The following is a 19,623-nucleotide window of genomic DNA, read 5'->3' as shown; positions in this document are numbered from 1 at the left end:
CTAGACTTCGGTTTACTTCAAAGCTCAAAGTACAATGATTCAAGGTTGTTCTGAGGCTCGGGGAGTAAGCTAGGCTAGTGGTTAAATAATGCGCTTCGCTCATTAATCAATATTAGATCACCCGCCACCGCAGATCTTAGGGAAAGGTTATGCGTAGAGATGTGCTACACCGTAGGCTCCTAGTGTATAAATCCTCGTGTCCCTGAGGTTCTGAGCTAAGCTCTCTCGCTTGACTTCTTAAATTTCTCGCAGCAAGCCCACCGACTGGATCTCGAAGGCAACCCACCCACCGAAGTATTTGGTACCGGGCCCACCGCATAGTAGGACATCCACCCGTCAATTTCAAGGCCAGTCTTCGCAGCCGGGTGCTGTCGGTGCCCGTAGTCCCGGTACGTGCGACGTCGGTCATCGGGGCGCTCTTTAGCGTGCCGTCGATCCAGGCGGGAGGTGGACCGAGGCCTGCTTCACTTCAGTTTCCACCTCACCCCCTCCTTTGCGCCCCATTTCAAATTCGCAGCAACGAGCGTTGTGTTCCTTTCCAGCGACCGAATGAGTATCTTCCGCCGGAATCCGCGATAGGAGCATTTCAAACCTGTTCAAGCCCCTTGCTTTGAGCGGGTATTGCCGCCTACTCCTAGCAGCTGGTGCATGTTAGAGCCAACCCTGAACATGTCGAACGTGCTGTCTTGCCAGGTGCCCTATCATTATTCCCCAGTCGCGTGTGTCTGACGCTCATATCTGGGTCTACTCGAGTCGTGAAAACCTTGGAATAAATGCGATACCTAGAATGCGGAGTTGATGACACCTTCAGTTAAACCCGAAACTCATCAGTCGACCTAATATAGGGGTGCTTCTGCACGACTTATCATCATGGCCACGCACTTGAACTCTTCAAGCTCACGTCCACAATTTACGAATCCCTGGACAGATTCGCCCACAAAAATAATAGAACAATCCGATCATACTCCCGATAGTCGGATTGCGCATACCTTGACTGCTTGTACGCGGTGCAGACAGGTACTGACCCCTCTGCACTACCGCCCTTTCCTACCAAACCTTATGGCTTTTCTATTTGATGCCCTTGCACCACTTCCCTGTGTTTCTCATAGCCCAAGAAAGCGGTCTCTAATTCGTATACAGCGCAAGTCTAGGTGCGATCCAGGAATCCCACGATGCTCTCCATGCGAACGCAGTAACGCCAAGTGTGTCTACTACGACTCAGCTCGTAAAAGCACGATCTCGAGGAACTACATCGTCTTGCTTCGAGAGAGAGCCCGCATGCTAGAGAAGGAGCTTGCTGAGGTGGAGAATGAGTTCCAACACGCAGCGGATGCCGAACTCATGGTGCGTGGGGCGGGCCGCATTCGGTTCAAAGAGAACGACGAGTCGAGATACCTGGGACCATCTAGTGGTATTGCAATCACGCGCCTCGTCATGGAAATGGCCAAGCAAAACACGGACTCGAAAAGCATCAAAGACGTCGTTCCTGAATTGACAGCGCAGGAGATCAAAGATGCCTTTGCACAAGAAAGCTCTAAGCCAACATCTAAAGTGTACCCCATGATCAGCTCCACACCTCAGCCCAACCTGCCTCCCAACCACATGACTTACAGACTTATTGATGTATTTGTCGTCAAGGGTACGTATGCCTTTTATTTGATGCGCAACCCATCCACACGGCTTGTTGACTTGCTATTTAGCCCAGGCCATGCTGCCGACATTGCATGAACCCACGTTCCGCGAGGAAGCCGAAGAGGTGCTTAATGGGTCCGACGATCCCTGTCATAACTTCCAGCTACGGATGGTCATAGCCATCAGCATGCAGAAGATGAGTACTGTTTACGCAGGCCTGGCGGACAGCTATTATCTGGCAGCACTACCGTTCCTGGAAGCGTCTTTAAAACGAATGGATCTCAGATCTCTACAATGCCTTGCGCTGATAGCTCAATACTCAATGCTGACTCCCACGAGAACAGCTGCATATTGGGTTGTCGGAATGGCAGTCAAGTTATGTCAAGATCTTGGGCTTACTGATGAATCGACTATCACTCGATCTCCCACCGGTCAGCTTTTAGATCCCTTGGAGATCGATATGCGGAGGCGGCTATTCTGGATTGTCATATCCATGGAATACGGCCTTTCTCATAGTCTCGGTCGTCCGAATTGTTATTCCGTCTGCCACGACCACATTAACGTCAAGTTCTTTGAGCCAGTGGAAGACAGATTCATCACCCGGGATGGATTTCTCCCGGGAGCGAAGATAATACTACCTAAGTGCATAGCAATCCATTTTTTGAAAATGCGACTCCTCCAGGCAGAGATCCGTCGGACGCTTTATCTGAATAAGCGCGATGTACCGGTGGATGACCACGACCCCTGGTTTTCGCAGATGCTTGAGAAAATCGACAACTGGGTAGCCTCTTGCCCCAAAAACGATGGCGGCAGTGGTTTAAGCGAGAAATGGTAAGAATCATCTGCATTTATCTCCATGTTTGGCTGCTAATATGTATATGATCGTCATAGGTTCCATGGAAGACGCAACACGATGATTGTGTTTATGTTCCGACCTTCTCCCCAGGTGCCCGAGCCCTCTGTCGATGCTGCACGAAAATGCTACAGCGCGTCCGTCTTCAACGTAGCAATGCAAAGGGAACAAATCGCGACTGGATCCGTTGACCTGACCTGGATCTTCACGCAGAGTCTTTTCATGGCCTTGAACACTATTCTTTGGTCTCTCTCTTATCCTGATATCCGAAGGGAACATCCTATTGACGAAGTCAAACGCCATCTTAGCGTGGCACTGGAAGCTATTGTGCTTGCCGCAGAGAGATGGCCCGGTGTTGAATCGGCCTTGGTTCTTTACAGGAGTCTAGTTGCTGCTTGCCTCCGAGCTTATGCTACTGAGGAATCCTTCGTCGTCCATTCGCCGTCCAATCATGCGACTCCATCGTCGTCTCAAGATGTTACCACTCCACTGTCCGTCGCTAGCCCTGCAAGTACTTCAGCATCGTTCCATTCCCAAAGTGCCCGGGCTGCCAATTCTTCAATTCCCGATAGTAGCACATCGGGTGGCACATTCTCGAGGGGACCTTCTGCGGACCCCTCGTTCTCTTTCTCCCAAGGATCAACCTCGTCAGCCGGTGCAACTGAACCACTGAAGGCCGCGCAGCACTCATCGTGGGATGCTCAGCTCACTCCGCAATCCGTGTCGGCCACCACGCAGCCTTCTTTTAGCTCCCCACCTTACGATATACAGCCACCACCCTCTTACACAGATTTGCCGTTTGACCCGACAACCCCATACAACCAATTTCCTTCCGTCGTCCCTGGCTTGCCGGGCTGGGACCCAAACTTTAGCCCGACCTCCACCATGGCTAGTCACCTGGCGTATGTCGGTGCGGCTGTTGACCCCATGGGCTGGATAGACACGATAGGGGATCAATATTCCCAATATACCAACGGCGCATACCCGATGCCGCCGTGGCGGGGAAGAACGCTCAGCCACCAAGAGCAGATGGAGTTGATGGAGACCTTGGAAGACAATATTCCCGATGTCTCCGCACAGCTTCTCGTACAAGAGTCCGCGACATTTTACCAGTCGTGATAGGTTCACCGCGAAGCTCCTTATGGTTTGGTAAGATTCAGCGTGTTTGTTGCGTGCTATTTGCGCGGATTATTGTCGTTTGGGGGTGCTTTTGTAATTTGTGTTGTCATATTTCTTCTGGGTGCATGGATCTCAATATACCCAAGGGTCATTGTGCGGGGAAGTTGACGAGCTTCGTCTGGGTGTTTGGAGCAAGTCATTTTCCAATTGCTAGGTCAGGATAAAAGGGACAGTGGAATCGGTAGGAGGCTAAATTAAATCAGTTTCTTCAGGTATTGGGCGCACAGTGGCGACCCGAGAGCCGCCACGTCCGCCAGCCGGTCTATTGTATTCTATAGATGGGATAATTCCAGAAGCAAGCAAGGAAACTTCCGGGAGGGAAATGCAGCGACCCCAGCTAAAACTCCCGGATGGCTCTGCCGCCGCTTGTCTTCGGTTCAGGCGAGCGCCGACCGGGGGCATCCACGAGAGCACCGATTGAGCGCCATACCTGCCGACATTGTCGTAGATGAGTATCCATAGGGCACGCTTCATGTGTGGACCACGAAAACTGTGTACAATTGCAAGGATGGCCTCCGGTCTGCTATCATGGGTGGTCGAAGCGATTACCGATGCATACAATACCCGAGCGTAATTCCGGGTACCCGTATTGTGCACACGTATCGAAACCGAATTACGGGCGCGGAGGCCGAAAGAGGGAAAATCGCAGAAATGAGGGCGCGTCACGTGCCCTGCTCGGGGCTCTTGCCGTCATCCAACATCTCGCCGTCCGTTTCTCCTCCAGTTGCGGACCACAGGGTTTCCCTTCCAGCGCCTTTTTCCACCTCTACCCACCCCCGCCGATAATCTATACGCCAGCGTGCCACCCCTTTCACTCTTTCGCCGGCCTCTGTCTTGGAATCTGCTATTGTCCGAAATTCAAGCCGGATTCTGCGTCGACTCATTGGAATGTGTGGCTTTTGAGACGGTCGTGGAACGTCTTGCTCGCCCGCCTGAGCGCACCTCGACCGGCGTGTTCCTATTCCATCGCCCTTCACCCTAGCCTGAATCTGCCGTGATCTGCCCTTGTGTTGAAGATCTTCGATCCAGGTCTTCCTTTCGTGGGGCTCGGGCTGCTCAGGCTGAGGCCAACCTCTTCATTCACCCTGCCCTCGGGACTCCATGTCTGATCGCGCCTCCTCGGCATCCTTTCGAGTAGGACCTCCATCGCCATCGTCTCCCGCCGCAGGGTCTCTCAAGCCGATCCAGCCTCTGGCGCCCTTATCCGATCGATTTCCACAGACTCCGACATCACCTCCGTTGATGTCGGTAAGCGCTCAGAACTATGCCACCCATCTCGTATCCTCGCAGTCATCACCTAACCAGGCGACCCCACAACCCGCAAATCTTTCATCCCCACCATCCTCTGCCCCGATGTCTACCCAAGCCTCCCAACAGCCCACGGTAGGTACAGCAAACTCGTTTCCGACGCCGGCCAGCAGCGTGAGTGGGCACATGCCCGGTGCGACTTCACTAGATGAATCTGAGAACGCCGACAAGCCAATGGGGCCGGGAAGCGGCGATACTGGATCTACCAGTGCGACTATGAATGCTGCGGCAATGCAACAGGCGGAACACAGACGGACCGACCATGACCGGCAACCAGGAGGGGCGGAAGTTGGAGTTCGCGATTTCGCCGTGAGTGGCGGCGGCGACGCTATGGAGATTGATAGCGAGGAGCCCGCTTCATCTAACCGCAGTGGGCCAAGTCTAGAATCTCTGCAGAAGGACTTTACGTCGGCCTTTCATCTTTGCAAAAGCTGTAAGAGCTCCCCAGTCCTTGGCGTGGCTGTTGCCGTCCTTTGCAATGCACTCTTTCCCATGTGGCATTTGGATTGAGTTTTGTTAACACGGCCCTTGAACTTTACAGCCTATGTTGCGACTGGTCCAGACCCGTCGCTAGATCTGATCTCACTGTACGGGTTAGGTTCAGTGGCAAAGTCTGTTGCTCGAATGGATCCTGTGACAGGCGAGAAGATCAACAGGCTCCGAAAGTCCTATGAGGGCAAGCTGAAAGGCCTGGGTCTCGCAGGGAGGAACAAACCTGTCAAGACCGAGCCTGGTGCGCCCGGCGGGCTCAGACACATGACCATGTGGCCCGAAGAGGAATGGCAGAACCAAAAGGTGTTCGGAAAGGAGATCAAGATGGCGGACATGGACTCTGCACTGCACAATCTCCAGATGAGAGCCATGAAGATGGAGCCGGGAACAGTACCGAACAACGAGTATTGGGAGGATGTCTTGGGTCACGAAAAACCGTCGAAACATGCAACTAGCGGCGACGTCAATAAGAAATCCGTCGCCCCGCCGCCCAATGGCATCCGAATCCCGCAGCCCAACGGAACTCCCGCGCCTGTCTCGGAACCAGATCGATCCCGACCCAGCCGAGGACGGAAACGGCATTATGATGACAACAGCTTTGTTGGCTATGGCGAAGGTTATGCAGACGACGATGACGACGGCGCATTCTATTCGAACAGCGAAGGAATTGGAAAGAAAAAACGGAAGAAGGTAGGACGTTCGGATGGTGATCTGGCTCATTTGACATACTGATCACACTTGCTTTTCTCTCAAAAGGACCATGTTTCGAAGATATCTACCCCTCTGCCTGACCGCGGTGGAAGTTACGGGGTTGGTATGTTTGGGATCGGGGCCAGATGAACGAACAGGACGGGAACTTGACGGGATGAAAAGCAGTGTGGCTTGTTCATTTCTTTTTTCTGCCTTCTTGGCTTGGCTTCATGCATAGGTTCGTTCTAAAATGAGGGCTAGACTTGCGGACCTGGCTGGTACGCGAATGGCTGGACAGGTCCCGCAGAACCGTGGTCATGTCCTCGACCAACTGTTAATTCTCCGTACAAATTTTGCATCACGGTGCTGGATATACCCGGCTTTCACAATGGGACGGCGTTGGGGAGCCATGATTGTTGCGGCACGGTTTTCCTGTTTTGATTCTTGCGCACTTTCTGTGTTTGTGCTCTCAGATGGAGAGCTGGAGTTGTAATGACAATCTTTGTGTTTGCTCTGGCCATATGACCGGTCGTGCTACTGATTTTCTTCATCCTGCTGCCACAGGTTGAGCATGTATTTCTTTTAGTTGTGGGGATGAGAGATCTTTTTGGCGTGCAGTACAGGACGCTGTTGGCATCGACGATGCTTTGATACAATATTAGATGGATAGGAATGAATCTGCGTTTAACGTGGACTAGGGTTACCTCGCCGATCTTACACCATGTACACTCTTAATCTATCAATGTATCCTACCATTCATCCCACCAGATCCCCCCAACCAATACCCACTCAGTTCCTCCGGCCTCTTCTCCCCAACCTCCTGATGTCGATTCTCCTCCCACACAGTTCCCCCCTCCCCAAACCGATTCGCCATATGTCCCAGAAAGAAATCCAAATTCTCCCGACACTGCGGAAACGCATCACGAAAGAACTCATACAACTCCTGCACCCCGAGCTTCTTATCCGCATAGGTGACTTTCTCCCCGAACAGTTGCAGATATCGTCTGGTATGCGCCAGATCCGCCTCGGCATCCAACTCCCACCCGGCTTCCATATGCCCGGGGATGATCTTCACGGGATGCAATTGTTCAATCATGTCGAGGGTCTTGAGCCATGCTTCGAGTAGAGCGGGGGAATCGAGTTCTTCGACCCTATACTTCATTAATACAGATACCCATAGTATACACATACACAAACTTCCCCCTCGAACTCAGAAGTAAATAGGAAAGGAAAGGAAGGATAGGAAAGTAAAAAACATACCATACATGCCCACTCCTCCCAAAGACCACATCCCCCGCAACAACCGTTCTCTCCCCGGGGATCCAAAAAATCGTCTGATCAACACAATCGCCCTGCACGGGGCCCAACAACACCACCACCTCCTCCCCCTCTCCCTTCTCCCCCTCCTCCCCCACCTTCTCCCCACCCAGCACAAAAAAACTCCACGGATACGGCTCCGGCCGTCTCGGCACCTCCGGCACAAGACCATCCTCTAGAACCTCATTCCAATACTTAATTTTCTGATCATATTCGTTATTAATGCGGGCGAGGACGTAGGGCGCGGCGTAGAGTTTTGCGTTGGGAAAGGCGGAGAGGATGGGATTTGCGGAGAAGAAGTGGTCGGGGTGGTGGTGGGTGAGGAAGATGGCAGATGGGGGGTGCGGGGTGAGCGAGGAGATCCAGGAGAGGGTGGAGAGGGCGTCGGGGAGGAGGAAAGGGGGGTCGATGAGGAGGGAGGTGGTGGGGGTGGTGAGGAGGGTGGTGAGGGAGGAGAGACCTTTTGTGGAGGAGGGGTGGTGGTGGGTTTGGATCATCATGGGGTCCTGTTTTTTTCTTCTTTTGGTAGTTGGGTTGGCTGGAGGTGGTGGATGGGGTTGAGGGGAGGGGGTAGGTAAGGGTGGTTAGGGATGATGTGGTGGCTGGGGGTATGGAGGGGGGTTGGGTGGGGTTTATAGTTTGGTGGTTGAGAGGCGTTGGAGGTTGTTTGGATTTAGGGTTGGATGGAGCAGGATTTGGACCGCGTGGATGTGCGTCATGCTGACTGGGATAGTATTTATACTATCTATGGATGGGTTGATGTTTAGGGTGGTGTGATGGTGAGGACTGAGTTGATGTGAGGGATTAATGGGTTGGGGTGTGTGTATGGTTCTGGTTGATGCTCATCGTGTTTGAGCTAATGTTGATAAGACAGCGGACTCGAACCAAGTATGGCGGTATACCTGCTTGTCAGAATATAAACTAAATGAAAGCGTGGTCCGTGTGACAATGTCTCAGCCCCAACCGTGTTACTTATCTGGGGAATCAAACTCAATGCCAACCATGTGCCCTGTCATGTCCCAAAGAGGGTCGATGAAATGTATCCCCAGATTCAGACGCACACCACCGCCGTACAAGCAATCTCAGTGCCTCCACATTTTCAGTCCATAGGTCGTAGAACTGGCTCTTCCGGATGACCAAATCAGTCCCATCAAAGTGGGCGAGGAGAATACGAACTTGCCTCGGCCCCATGTAAGACAGGATCATAACCTGTAGGATCCATCAGCACTAGCCAATAGCATGAATCTATATTGAGGGAAACGTACCGGAGTAACCAAGTGCTTAGCATGAACTCGACGGTTGAGAAGCTTCTCCATGCTTTTACAGATACATTCCAGTTCCCAGCGCGTGGGCCTGCCGTCCCCGTCAATGTTGCTCGCCATCATGCACTTGAAAGAAGGCTGATTGGGGATATGACTGATCGCTGTGCTGAACCAGCGGATATCAGCACCAACCACGTTCCAGAGCTCCTCGCTACTAGGACTATAAGCGGACGGTCAGCATCAAAGTCCCTCCTCGCAGGTCCATTGAGGAGATACGAACTCTGACGGCAAATCACGATCGTCAGTGAGCCCGATAACAATGATACCATGAATATATTCTTCGACGTATCTTGAAACGCCTTCCGCCCAGTATACTGTCTCCTCGGGGAAATCATCTTGCGGGTCATACGGTGGGAACTCTATTTCCAGCAACTCGGGGTCTGGGTCAGGGATGTTGTTCTCCATGGGCTGGAAGGTAACATGGCTCGAAGCATGGCAGTCCGTCCATATCTAGCGTCATTGGTAGCACCTGGATATGAATGCGCGCCAGGTCTAGATCCTCACATTGGACTGACTTTAGACCTAGGACGCTCTTCCAGATATTGCGGACAGCGGTGCGACGTGCTGCATGCTCAGGTGATTCCTGAAATTGGTCCATGGTTCGGTGACCTGTATTGTAGAGTAGAGTAGATGCAGAAACGCAGAGCGGGTCGCTCAATAAAGTCCCATGGTCCCATTAGACCACCGGCGACGCCCACATCACTACTCAGCCTAGCCAACTCCAGTAAACAACCAATATTTGACCAATCATAGGGTTCAGTTCATGTTCACTTCGCTACGTGACCGCCCATGCCATGCTTTGCTCACGATTTCCTGTCACTCTAATGGCTCTGATGCTTCACCTTTTCAGTATCTGGCTATTCCACTGCAAGCTCATACCAAACAGGAACAGGATCGAGTGATAACCCTGCGTAACGGCAATAGCCTTCACCAGACTGTATACACTAGCCATATGCAAGAGTAAGAACAGCTTCAAGCAAGCAATACACACAGCATACCCACCTAGACCTAAGCAGAACAGCTATCTCCGCGGATCTCTCCTAACACATTAATACTCATTATCAACCAAACCTCCCCAATTGAACAACGATCTACAAGATGATGTGGGGTATACATTCCCAATCCCCTGCTTATCGCTTATCAGTTCCCCTCCCACCAGATGCCGAGCCGAGTCAACCAATCCCGTTACCGGTATTTGTTGCAATCCCGAACCTCATAACTTCTACCAACACCCTACATACAACAACCTATATATAACCACCTAATCCCCTCCACAATCAACATACCCTTCAACCTACCCACCCTCACCAAGAAGACATTAAAATGGACCCCCTCACCACAGCCCTCCACAAAATCGACACCCTCCACTCCCTCGACCCCACCAAAACCCCCATCACCAACACCCCCTACGAACTGCACTACGCCCAAAAAATGACCACCTACCTCTACAAACACACGCCCACGCCCTCGCCCGTCCTCCAACTCGCCATCCGCGCCCAACACCTCAAACGCTGGGAAGTGCCGCGCGCGTCCTACCCAGCCGGCAAAGCCGGGTACTACGCCTGGCGAAGCGGGCTCGGGCGCCGCCAGGCCGAAATCGCAGTGCAAGTGTGTTTGGAGAGTGGGATTGGGGCGGCGGAGGCGGAGCGCGTGGGCGCGTTGATTCGGAAAGAGGGGTTGAGGGGAGGCGAGGATGCAGAGGCGCAGGTGTTGGAGGATGTGGCGTGTTTGGTGTTTTTGGATGATCAGTTGGAGGGGTTTGAGGGGGCGTGGGAGGAGGAGAAGGTCGTGGGGATTTTGAGGAAGACGTGGGGGAAGATGTCGGAGCGGGGGAGGGAGTTGGCGTTGGGGATGGAGATGGGGGGGAGGGCGAGGGAGTTGGTTGGGTTGGCGTTGGGGAATTGATTTATTTATTGGGATGTGTGGGTTGCTCTAGATGGGAAGGAAGTATGTGGATAGTTCTTTAGATTAGATAAATTGTATTGAATGGATGAATGAAAAGCCGCTCTATGATGGTATCTATGGTACAGTCGTCAAGGCATGAGATGGGAACTTTTGAGGGGGTATTAGGCGTGGGTATGTGGTGGTGGGAGGTTATGCGTCAATCAGCCGCACCAGAGCAATGGCTGCCCCCGCAGCCACTCCGCCCACGAAACACATCTCCAGGCCTCCCTTGATGCCCGCAACGATATTGTCGCGCCCGGTCCAGCCGCGCACAACACACGTTTTGATGTACCCGAAGGCGAGCAGCGTGACCGCCATGACTCCGATACTCATGTACAATGCCGTAACCACCTGGTTCACGATAAAGTATGGGATGAGCGGGATGAAGCCGCCCACGAAGTAGCCGAGTGCGAGTGTGATAGCGGAGATCCATGCCTGGTTGCAGTCAGGCTGGGATTCCTTGTGGTGGAAGCTAACCAGGAAGTCGAGGAGGTGTTCTTCGGAGGCGTGGAGGGAGGTGTTGATCTGAGCGATGGTATCTTCGGGGAGACGGTAGGAGGCGAAGATGGATTGGACGATGGAGCTGGTTTCGGAGGGGGATGTGTGGATGAGTTCTTTGGCTTCGCGGACGGTGGTTTCATAGGATTCTCTGCTTATTGTTAAAACTGGGCTCTGCCGATGGAATAAGGTGGAGGGCATACGCTTCACTCTTTGCACCGACGTATCCTCCCAGGCCCATGGAAATGGCACCTGCGGTCAATTCGGCCAATCCTCCAAGCACAACGACCTTGGTGTTTCCCAGCGCAGAGAGACCAGCGCTCAGCGCGAACGGCACCGTCAAGCCATCCGAAAGACCTAAGATAGCATCGGAAACGATACGCGGGTTGATGCGTGATCGCGAACTGCTGGTACTGGCGGCGGTGCTGTCGGTGTCGGAAACAGGAGATGAGGCGCGGAAGGTATCGTAGGATCGTTGAGCTTCGAGGTCTTGGTCGCCCGGTAGCGTATCGGTATCGTCATTGGAAAGTAATGGTTTTCCTGGCCATGTCAGTCAGATTCGTAAAGATTGAACATCGGCAAACACACCATAAGGAATAGCCTGTTTTTGCTTTTCGCTGGGAAAGAATTTCTGCTTCAGAAATAAAAGCGCCATTGCGGAGTAAATTGGCTGGGTTGCCTGAGGCCTGACGTCAGAAGCCGGATCGATGGCCGAATCTAGACCCTCTCAACAAATCCCCGTAAGGCTGAAGGATTATTTCTGGAACCGAAGCTGGACGAGGCAGAGCAGATATGATAGAGGAGGACTTGAAGAGAATCAAAAGCTTGATGAGCGACTATCGAGCAAAAAACCTTCTGGAAGCACAGATATTTATAAGAGGCCCCCCTCTTATGCCAGCCAGAATCTACTTTTCTGATTGTTCTTCAGACCCTTCCAGGCTACCTTGGAGCCGACCAATCACAAAGTGGGTAATGGTCAGCTCCCGCAGATCTCGGCGCAAAGCACAGCAATCCTTCGGGGTTAAGCCAATACCCCGAGCTTGATTGGTGCACACACAACATCGCTGACTTTTATCAGCTCCATGACTGGCCAGCTGCTGCCAGCTTGCTGCTCGATTACGCACTCGGACGCAGTTCAGTCGGTCTCCGATGCGGATTGGGGCAATCCGAGAGGGGGAATACACCGAGACACCAGCTAAGGATGCGTGGCGATGCAGGTAATATCCAGGAGAGGTCAGTGCTTGAGAGGAGTGATTCAGTGATTCAGTGATTTCAGCGTGAGACCGGTATGGGGGTCTGTCGCCTCGTCGCTTCACTGTCTCCAGTTGACGTAAAGGGTGAAGCTGTCGACTGATGCCCTCATTATGATAGTTATGGCGTGCGCTCATGACATCAATACCTGATTAGAATTGGCCATTGATGGTGTATACCTATTGAAAACTAAAATGCAGGAAATCTCTGGCTGCTGTTCTTTGAAAGGATACTAGCTGATTTTCTAGTTGTTGATTCGACAGCAGGCAGCAGGCCCAACCTATCACCCGTTGGTTTGAATATTTTCATCAGTACAACAGCCTCAAATGGATGCTGAGACATTCCAAAATTTGAAATCCCGCCTGAATCGTGGGATCCACCCAACACTATTATCAAGCGCCTAGCCCGCATCATCTAGAAGTCTGATCTTTACTAAGGGCATTCGTATACCAAGGCAAGTGGGCCCACGACAACGATCAGCAATATAAGCAAGGCTATCTATCATATTGAGTTTACTATTAAGTGAAGGTACACTCTGCGACAGCTAGCTGTAACCCTGGGGCAAACTCCATCCCTCCGCACATTTCCATGTTTCAAATCTATCTCCACTGTCAACCGCCCCATGAAACAACCAGTGATCGGAAGGTGTCTATTTATAATTACGAGAAGGCAGTTGATGGCAAGAGTGACTATTTCGAGGTCTTAAGGCAGTGAATTTGATGGTAAAAGCGTAGTCATTCTCATAATGGCACTTGTCGTGAGTACTCATAGTGAGTGATCATGCCATCTGCGATCCTTCCTGGAATAGGTATGTTTTCAATAACCTGGGGTAATATTGTGTGGCTGACATTGCCGATAGCTAAGGATCAATAGTTGGCGTACGGAGTACCATCTCTAATCAATTCCTCCATGTAATATCACCCATTTTATATAGTACTTATCTTACACTTATCGATATACCCTGCCTATATTTAACGCTAACACAACGCATCTTGTCCGGCCCAGTGCTATGCCACATAAGTGTCAACCTTTTTATCTATTCTTGCCATCGCATAACAACCTCTTACTAACATGTTCATGCAGAACACTCTAAATCCCATATCAATCCACCGAATACCTCATCCTCCCCATCATCCAAATCCATAACACAAAGTCTAGACCAGCATAACATCTATATCATATCAACCATACCACATCATACACCTCCCCAACAACCCCCACTCACCACATACTATACACAACACCCTCCCCAACACCTACAACGCAATCGCCAACCCCAAAATCCCCGCCGCACCCATCACACCCGCCGCCATCCCCGTCGGCGCAGACGCCCCACCATGTGAGGTCGACGTCGACGGGGAGGCATGATCAAACCTCGTAGAAAGATACGACTTCACATCGCTATTGAGGCTACTATACCAGGAAGGAAAGTGTCCGTCCCTCCACTCACTAGTGACGGACGACCAGGCTGTCGGGTTGGAGATCTCAGAGAGGAAGGATGTCGGGACGGCTGTGATGAGCACGGACTCGATGGAGGCGGGCATTGTGGGGATGTAGGTGGGTAGGGAGAAGGTTTGGGTTGCTCTGTGGGTGGGAGTGAGCTGTTAGGTTTGGGTACAGGGGGTGGTTGGGATGGGGTTGGGACGTACAGGTCGCTTAGGGGTTCGAAGAGGTCGGGTTCATTGGAGTCGTCTGGGGATGGATCAGGGGATGCGAGGGATAGGGTGGAGAGGATGATGATGGAGAAGAGTCTGAAGTGCATTTTGGTTGGGATGGTATTCTGGTTGTTGTTGTTTGATGCGATTGAAGAGATGGGCTTGACGTTCAGGATGGCAGGTAGTATGGTAGAAAGGGAACCGGCTAGGGGACAATGGTTAAATATTCGAGCTGCTGTCCATCATACTCATCTCTAGTCAACCTACTTAGGCAGGCAGCCTCAGCTACCTGCAAGTGTACGTTACTACAAAAACTCCGAATCGAAGGCAGCGATCTGCATCATATTCAGACACCGAAGGATCGATTGAGATAGGTATCATATCTCCAAACGCGGAAGATGATAACACCTAGAGTTCAATTGAGGATGATCCCCTCGAAAGCAGACATCCTCATATAACGTCTCGTATCGACGCGTCGATGTTAGAGAAGGCAGATGCCATCCCGCGAGGTAGATCCTGAGTCCGTAGATCCGCCGTTGGGGCTGTTGACTGAACCACGATCACGTTAGAGCCCTTCCTTCGGAAATGACGTATACTCAACATTTAATAGAAACTCCGTGATATTCATATACTTAGTCACGAGGGGCTAGAACCGACCAAGCCATGCTAAGCAATTGAGCGGTAGAGTAAGCCGAAGTGTTGTTGAGGCCGGCGGGCAGCCGATCTCGCCCGAAGTGGGATACGGGGGGCCACTGGAACCAACTTTCGACTGCGACTAGGAGTATCTATTCTCCATTTGTTCTTTTCTTCTTCCCTTTCTTCCTTCTTTGTCTTTTGAACTGGATCTCATTGCTAAATATAACGCCAATAGTGGCGTTCATTCAACGTTTCTTTTGTTGTCGTTGCTTTGTTGCTGCGCCATACTTGGTTGTTGCCTATCTGGATCGCAGAGGAATATATCGTGCACGTACCAAATTGAGTCCAGACGAAACGTGTATATTCATCGCCATCAACGAAGAGAATGCGAACGGATCATACTCTAGCCCTCTATCTATCACCTTTCCTCAAAACCGACCTACAAATGCCACCACAACCACCACAACCCCCGATACCACCTGGACCCCAGCACCAAGGCGGGGTGAGAACAGACGAGTTGGTGTTCTCGGCTCTCGCTTACCGCCCAATCAGAACGTATAATTCTACCCGCTCTTCCTATATATTCCATTGTAAAGAGAACCTAGTGCCTTCGGGCATTTGGTCAATTTGAAACGATACAGAGAAGATTAGCATGGCCCCTGCACTAAGGATGACACGCTCAATCAAAGAGAAGCTACCAGTTTTTTTTGTAACTTTTACCGGGTCTATATTGAGGTAAAACATGTTTTTGGGTACTATACCGGTGCTCTCGGGCAGCAGGGGTTCGAATCGGGGCGTTGGCGTTCTTTTCGTCCTTTCTAGTGAACAGCTGGTTTTAGCTACTCCGTACGCAGGCTACACCACGATCAAATCAATAAACATATCCTCCGTACTTCAAAGCATGTGCAATCAATTTGGTATATCACACAAATTATATACAAAGCAACGTCACAAAAACGCATCAAGCACCTCCCTCCCGCTTGGCATATTCCTCCTCGATCCTCTCCTCATACAATCTGTCCGCTTCCTCCTTACTCAAGGGCCTGTCTTCCTCCGCGCCCGTAGCTAGATATTCCGGGACAGAGCCAGTGGCTTCGTCCATGCCAGAGCCGAAGACTGAGGATCCGCTGAGGGTGTTTCCTGTTGCGCTGAGGCGGTTCACGGATCCGGATCCGCGGTCGGCGCCGGTGTTGGATGAGGTATCGTCTTTGTGTGGCATTTTGAGAGCAGGGTGTTTTATGTGTTTTTATTCTTTGATAGATAGAGATAGATGGGACGAAGTAAAGAAGAGACTTGGGTGGTACGTTGGTAGTAAATAGGTGGTGGATTAGATGTTGTTATAGGATCCGTTCGGTGGCGAAAACGACAACGTCATATGTGGGTAGCTTACCAGCCGAGACGTAGCTACGGAGTACCTCGTACAGGAACCGAGCTACGAACTTGCGTTGACTGGGTGTCAACCAAGAACAAGGACGCTTGTGCCAATTTCTACAGTCCGAAGGACCAAATTTACAGTACCTCTTCCCCATCCTCGAGCCACTGGCCCAAGAAATGATGAAAAGGAAAGGTCTCCGAAGAGAGAAGTGCCAAAGAATACGCCTGTCAATGACCCGTAGGCCGTTGAACAGACTGTTCCGCCGCGCTGTGCAATGCAGGGACCAATCTGTGGTGAACCGCCTTCTTGATCGCAGTCACCCAAACAAGGTAAGTATGAAGAAAAGAAAGAAGAAAAAGGTCAAAAGGGGCGAGGGGGAAAGAAGCTTATATAGCCCTGGGTGGGGTGGCTGGGTGACGCTAGCGGTAAGCGAGGTTGGAAGAGTCAGGTGATGTACGGACTATTCCGTACTATTAGACGCCCTTGCATCGCTAGTTATGGATGGAACGATATAGATAAGCTAGTGGGAGAATCGGGTAAATAGAACTGGCTCTTGTCATTTAAGATGCTACTTTGGATAATCTGTGCCTATGAGGTTACCTCATGCGCGTACAATGTCTTAAGGGTCAATTATATATGGCTACCATCCAGCAGCACTATTATATGCAGTAGCCCAGGCAATAAGTACATAGACGGCTACGATAAGAGCTTAACCCCGAATGCTAACCCCTTCGAATTATATGCCTGTCCTGGCCTACTTCATCCTGTTCACTCGGCACTAAGAGCGAGACACGCATCCACCGCTAACCCAACCCTGGATACTAATGTTAGCTACTCGCCTTTATACCTGGGGCAGGGACGGCTTACCTTCCCTCCTTCATCTTGACAACATCGTCAATTACATCACGGTCAAGGTTGGGGAACATGTTACACAGCGTCTCTACGACATTGTTGTGCTCGACACGATGAATTCTCCGCGCCTCTGCATCCTCAGCACTGGCTTGACGGACAGCGGCATCTTGAGAACCCGCCCTAGCCACCTGCGGAGGGGCTGCACCACGGGCTCTCTCGGCCGATCGCCGGCCTTCGCTGCTATTGCGTGGTGGCTGGTATACATTCGGTGTCAGCCGCGGAGATGCCCCAGACTGCGTGGGCCGATCTTGGGGCGATTCTGGCTCGTCAGAAAAGATCCTTCCTATGGTCGACAATGGCTTTTGGATGGTCCGCAGAAGTCCTGCCACTGGCGCCGTGTCTTCGTCGCTAGACTGCGTTGCTTCTCTGCGCACCGCCGTACGTTGTGTCTCGACAGAACTTCGTGGTGCGGATTGGGAGCCTTCAGCGGGACGTCCTGACGATTTTCGCTCCAGCGTCTCAGACTCGCGATTTTGCTGGGCAATGGCAGAGACGGCCGCTTCAACGCTTCGCTCGAACTCTTCGTCAGTCACAGTCAGGCTGGTCCGGTCTAGGGTCTCGATGAACTGGATCGCTCCAGACTAAAGAGTGTCAGAACATGCCATGGACTAAAATGGGTTCGGCGTACCAAGGACGACAGGTAATAACCAGCTTCCCCTCCAAGCTTATCCTGGTTGCGGAACCGCAGGATGTATTGAATGTTAGATACCAGATGATCAGGGTTGGCCTGCAGCACCACGTAGATCAAAAGCGGCACAAATGAATCGGCAGACGTATCCGATCGCTTCGAATTCCTCAGCAAACCTTGACAGACATTAGCAATCATATCCTCCGGTTCTAGCATTAGCACTGATGCTCACCGAAAATGACCTTGCAGCAGTTCAGGATACAGATAACCTTGTCGCGGGGAGCCCGATAACCGTTGATCTTCAACAGTTCTGCATCCGGTTAGAGGGAGAACCACATGCAGAAGAGGATCATCACTCACCCTGCTGGGCTAGATTCAAGAAGCGACGGCCATGACCGCTCACTGGTGGTATGTCCAAATGCTCCTCTTTTACCCAGCTGTATATTCGCATCTTCTGAGCCAGCACTTCATCACGCTCCATATCCTCCTGGTGCTGTCCGCGTCTCCATGGGCCGTGCATCCTCTCCATCTCGCGTCGTTTGCTTCTACTTGCGCTCCTTGGGATTGTGGGCGGACCCGGAATAGCCGGGGAAAAGGTTTGGGAATATAGTCTATTCATTACAAGTTTCTCCATCCCTTCTTTGGCGTTGTCGAATTCGCTGTCGGACACATCGCGCCAGACTTCACACTGGGCCATTTTGTTCGTGATGAATACCAAGAAATCGCTGATGATTTTCACTTGTTCATGGACCATCCACTGTCGCTTCCCAAACTCGTGGAGAAATGAGCGTAGGAACTTGGCAACTGGGTCCGCAGTGCGATGACGCAGTTGCTCTAGGAAACGATGGAAATCAAAGGGCTGGTCGGGCTCGGGCTCTGGGGGTGGAGGAATGGTTGATGTCGACGAACGCCGGCTCAATTTAGCCTCATCGACCGCAGAATTCTTGGGGAGTCTTGCCGGTTGTTTCTCAGCCGAGATCGAAGATACCCCTGTCGCAGACTTGGGTGCCCGCGATTCATCAAGTGCGGCTTTACTGTGATCCAGGCTGGACTGGCGAGGTGGAAAGTGAGTTTGTCCACCAAGAAACTGCTCGGCCAGTTCCAGCCGGGGGGACATGATCTGGTCCTGGCCATCGCCGCGGGTAGAGTCTTGGAATTGATCCATGATGCTCTGGATTTCCGACTGGGAGTCACCATCTCCGCCAGTTGTATTCTGGTTTCCATCTTGGTCATTCTCAGGAACGTTCGGCAATTCCTTGTCGGTCAACTCGATCGCGGGCGAGTGTGTAATTGCAGAGTGGGGATTCGGGGTCAGGTAGGCTTCGTCCTTTGCTGGAGGCGTAGGGGGTATCTCCGCGGTAGGCGACAAAACAGGCTCCGGTGTTGTCGTCAATATGGAGAGCCCCTTCATCCGCTCGGGAAGCGACTCTCGGGGGGGCGGTATGGGGTTCGAGGAATCTATCGCAGATGGCATCGGAGCCGCCTTTGGAAATTCCCCGGTGGTCTGCACTTCGGTCTGGACGGTTCCCTCCATCTTGTCTTGTTGCGCGTCTTGGTTGGCTTCCGACACTTTGGGGGGTTCATCCTGTAGCTGCACCGCAGGTTCGAGGCCAGTGGAATTCACTAGTTCAGTTGTACTCCCCTCGTTGAGAGCGGCCGGCTGAACCTCCCCATGACCACTAGGAGCCGGGGATTCCGAGGGTTCTGTCGCAGACATAAGCAACCTGCATGCACGCCAGAATCAATCTAAATATTTAAAAAGAGCCTCGTTAGGTAGAAACACGGGTCATCATGAGGGGGTATCCGGAGATGTGGTTTCCGGGGCTGTCACGTAACAGACCACCAAAGTCTGGACAGCTAAGGCCGGCAATAAATTGGAAGGTCCCTAGCTCAAGCGGAGTAGGACTCTGGGAGAAATGCCCGAAGGAATG

The 19,623-nt window shown here is 51.9% G+C and overlaps 9 protein-coding genes across 9 annotated transcripts; 3 read left to right on the top strand and 6 right to left on the bottom strand.

Moving 5' to 3' along the window:
- The first annotated feature begins 480 nt into the window (after positions 1-480).
- On the top strand, positions 481-3,908 carry BO80DRAFT_493553 (putative C6 transcription factor). The gene is made up of 4 exons (XM_025723827.1): positions 481-1,017; positions 1,141-1,639; positions 1,701-2,463; positions 2,524-3,908. The coding sequence occupies exons 1-4, from the start codon at positions 871-873 to the stop codon at positions 3,602-3,604; spliced, it is 2,490 nt and encodes an 829-aa protein (XP_025575374.1). The 5' UTR covers positions 481-870; the 3' UTR covers positions 3,605-3,908.
- Positions 3,909-4,396: 488 nt separating this feature from the next.
- Positions 4,397-6,346, top strand: BO80DRAFT_425026 (uncharacterized protein). The gene is made up of 3 exons (XM_025719421.1): positions 4,397-5,405; positions 5,514-6,154; positions 6,221-6,346. The coding sequence occupies exons 1-3, from the start codon at positions 4,766-4,768 to the stop codon at positions 6,302-6,304; spliced, it is 1,365 nt and encodes a 454-aa protein (XP_025575373.1). The 5' UTR covers positions 4,397-4,765; the 3' UTR covers positions 6,305-6,346.
- Positions 6,347-6,832: 486 nt separating this feature from the next.
- BO80DRAFT_381713 (metallo-beta-lactamase domain protein) lies at positions 6,833-8,052 on the bottom strand. The gene is made up of 2 exons (XM_025716857.1): positions 7,415-8,052; positions 6,833-7,305 (listed from the first exon to the last, which is right to left on the bottom strand). Exons 1-2 carry the CDS (start codon positions 7,969-7,971, stop codon positions 6,894-6,896), a joined length of 969 nt encoding a protein of 322 aa, XP_025575372.1. The 5' UTR covers positions 7,972-8,052; the 3' UTR covers positions 6,833-6,893.
- Positions 8,053-8,461: 409 nt separating this feature from the next.
- BO80DRAFT_434706 (uncharacterized protein) lies at positions 8,462-9,745 on the bottom strand (the record flags this gene model as incomplete). Its single annotated transcript, XM_025720883.1, has 5 exons — positions 8,462-8,680; positions 8,737-8,953; positions 9,014-9,217; positions 9,309-9,402; positions 9,673-9,745. 5 exons carry the CDS (start codon positions 9,743-9,745, stop codon positions 8,462-8,464), a joined length of 807 nt encoding a protein of 268 aa, XP_025575371.1.
- A 265-nt stretch (positions 9,746-10,010) lies between these two features.
- Positions 10,011-10,698, top strand: BO80DRAFT_464718 (DUF4202 domain-containing protein; the record flags this gene model as incomplete). Its single annotated transcript, XM_025722671.1, has 1 exon — positions 10,011-10,698. The coding sequence occupies exon 1, from the start codon at positions 10,117-10,119 to the stop codon at positions 10,696-10,698; it is 582 nt and encodes a 193-aa protein (XP_025575370.1). The 5' UTR covers positions 10,011-10,116.
- Positions 10,699-10,754: 56 nt separating this feature from the next.
- On the bottom strand, positions 10,755-12,091 carry BO80DRAFT_406719 (VIT1/CCC1 transporter family protein). The gene is made up of 3 exons (XM_025717768.1): positions 11,824-12,091; positions 11,439-11,775; positions 10,755-11,386 (listed from the first exon to the last, which is right to left on the bottom strand). The coding sequence occupies exons 1-3, from the start codon at positions 11,888-11,890 to the stop codon at positions 10,888-10,890; spliced, it is 903 nt and encodes a 300-aa protein (XP_025575369.1). The 5' UTR covers positions 11,891-12,091; the 3' UTR covers positions 10,755-10,887.
- Positions 12,092-13,540: 1,449 nt separating this feature from the next.
- On the bottom strand, positions 13,541-14,163 carry BO80DRAFT_425023 (uncharacterized protein). The gene has a single exon (XM_025719420.1). It carries the CDS (start codon positions 14,028-14,030, stop codon positions 13,743-13,745), a length of 288 nt encoding a protein of 95 aa, XP_025575368.1. The 5' UTR covers positions 14,031-14,163; the 3' UTR covers positions 13,541-13,742.
- A 1,497-nt stretch (positions 14,164-15,660) lies between these two features.
- BO80DRAFT_425021 (uncharacterized protein) lies at positions 15,661-16,209 on the bottom strand. Its single transcript, XM_025719419.1, has one exon. The coding sequence runs from the start codon at positions 15,994-15,996 to the stop codon at positions 15,739-15,741; it is 258 nt and encodes an 85-aa protein (XP_025575367.1). The 5' UTR covers positions 15,997-16,209; the 3' UTR covers positions 15,661-15,738.
- A 534-nt stretch (positions 16,210-16,743) lies between these two features.
- BO80DRAFT_425020 (guanine nucleotide exchange factor VPS9) lies at positions 16,744-19,622 on the bottom strand. The gene is made up of 5 exons (XM_025719418.1): positions 18,053-19,622; positions 17,925-18,002; positions 17,693-17,868; positions 17,020-17,645; positions 16,744-16,966 (listed from the first exon to the last, which is right to left on the bottom strand). Exons 1-5 carry the CDS (start codon positions 19,407-19,409, stop codon positions 16,921-16,923), a joined length of 2,283 nt encoding a protein of 760 aa, XP_025575366.1. The 5' UTR covers positions 19,410-19,622; the 3' UTR covers positions 16,744-16,920.
- Between the last annotated feature and the right edge of the window lies 1 nt (position 19,623).

The sequence above is a fragment of the Aspergillus ibericus genome (assembly GCF_003184845.1).
Source record: "Aspergillus ibericus CBS 121593 unplaced genomic scaffold BO80scaffold_19, whole genome shotgun sequence".
In the NCBI taxonomy this organism is placed as follows: Eukaryota; Fungi; Ascomycota; class Eurotiomycetes; order Eurotiales; family Aspergillaceae; genus Aspergillus; species Aspergillus ibericus.
The sequence above is the reverse complement of the archived record's forward strand: the minus strand, read 5'-3'. Positions and strand labels throughout refer to the sequence as shown.

Bases quoted from the DNA above. Each gene is read 5' to 3' on its own strand.
- BO80DRAFT_493553 (XM_025723827.1), top strand. From the start codon at position 871: ATGGCCACGCACTTGAACTCTTCAAGCTCACGTCCACAATTTACGAAT. The intron at 1,640-1,700 runs GTACGTATGCCT...CTTGCTATTTAG, and splicing joins TGATGTATTTGTCGTCAAGG to CCCAGGCCATGCTGCCGACA. The intron at 2,464-2,523 runs GTAAGAATCATC...TGATCGTCATAG, and splicing joins AGTGGTTTAAGCGAGAAATG to GTTCCATGGAAGACGCAACA.
- BO80DRAFT_425026 (XM_025719421.1), top strand. From the start codon at position 4,766: ATGTCTGATCGCGCCTCCTCGGCATCCTTTCGAGTAGGACCTCCATCG. The intron at 5,406-5,513 runs GTAAGAGCTCCC...TGAACTTTACAG, and splicing joins CTTTCATCTTTGCAAAAGCT to CCTATGTTGCGACTGGTCCA. The intron at 6,155-6,220 runs GTAGGACGTTCG...TTCTCTCAAAAG, and splicing joins GAAAGAAAAAACGGAAGAAG to GACCATGTTTCGAAGATATC.
- BO80DRAFT_381713 (XM_025716857.1), bottom strand. From the start codon at position 7,971: ATGATGATCCAAACCCACCACCACCCCTCCTCCACAAAAGGTCTCTCC. The intron at 7,306-7,414 runs GTATGTTTTTTA...AATGAAGTATAG, and splicing joins GGGAGGAGTGGGCATGTATG to GGTCGAAGAACTCGATTCCC.
- BO80DRAFT_406719 (XM_025717768.1), bottom strand. From the start codon at position 11,890: ATGGCGCTTTTATTTCTGAAGCAGAAATTCTTTCCCAGCGAAAAGCAA. The intron at 11,776-11,823 runs GTGTGTTTGCCG...TGACATGGCCAG, and splicing joins AAAACAGGCTATTCCTTATG to GAAAACCATTACTTTCCAAT. The intron at 11,387-11,438 runs GTATGCCCTCCA...AACAATAAGCAG, and splicing joins GTCGGTGCAAAGAGTGAAGC to AGAATCCTATGAAACCACCG.
- BO80DRAFT_425023 (XM_025719420.1), bottom strand. From the start codon at position 14,030: ATGCCCGCCTCCATCGAGTCCGTGCTCATCACAGCCGTCCCGACATCC.
- BO80DRAFT_425021 (XM_025719419.1), bottom strand. From the start codon at position 15,996: ATGCCACACAAAGACGATACCTCATCCAACACCGGCGCCGACCGCGGA.
- BO80DRAFT_425020 (XM_025719418.1), bottom strand. From the start codon at position 19,409: ATGTCTGCGACAGAACCCTCGGAATCCCCGGCTCCTAGTGGTCATGGG. The intron at 18,003-18,052 runs GTGAGTGATGAT...AACCGGATGCAG, and splicing joins CTTGAATCTAGCCCAGCAGG to AACTGTTGAAGATCAACGGT. The intron at 16,967-17,019 runs GTAAGCCGTCCC...ATTAGTATCCAG, and splicing joins GTCAAGATGAAGGAGGGAAG to GGTTGGGTTAGCGGTGGATG.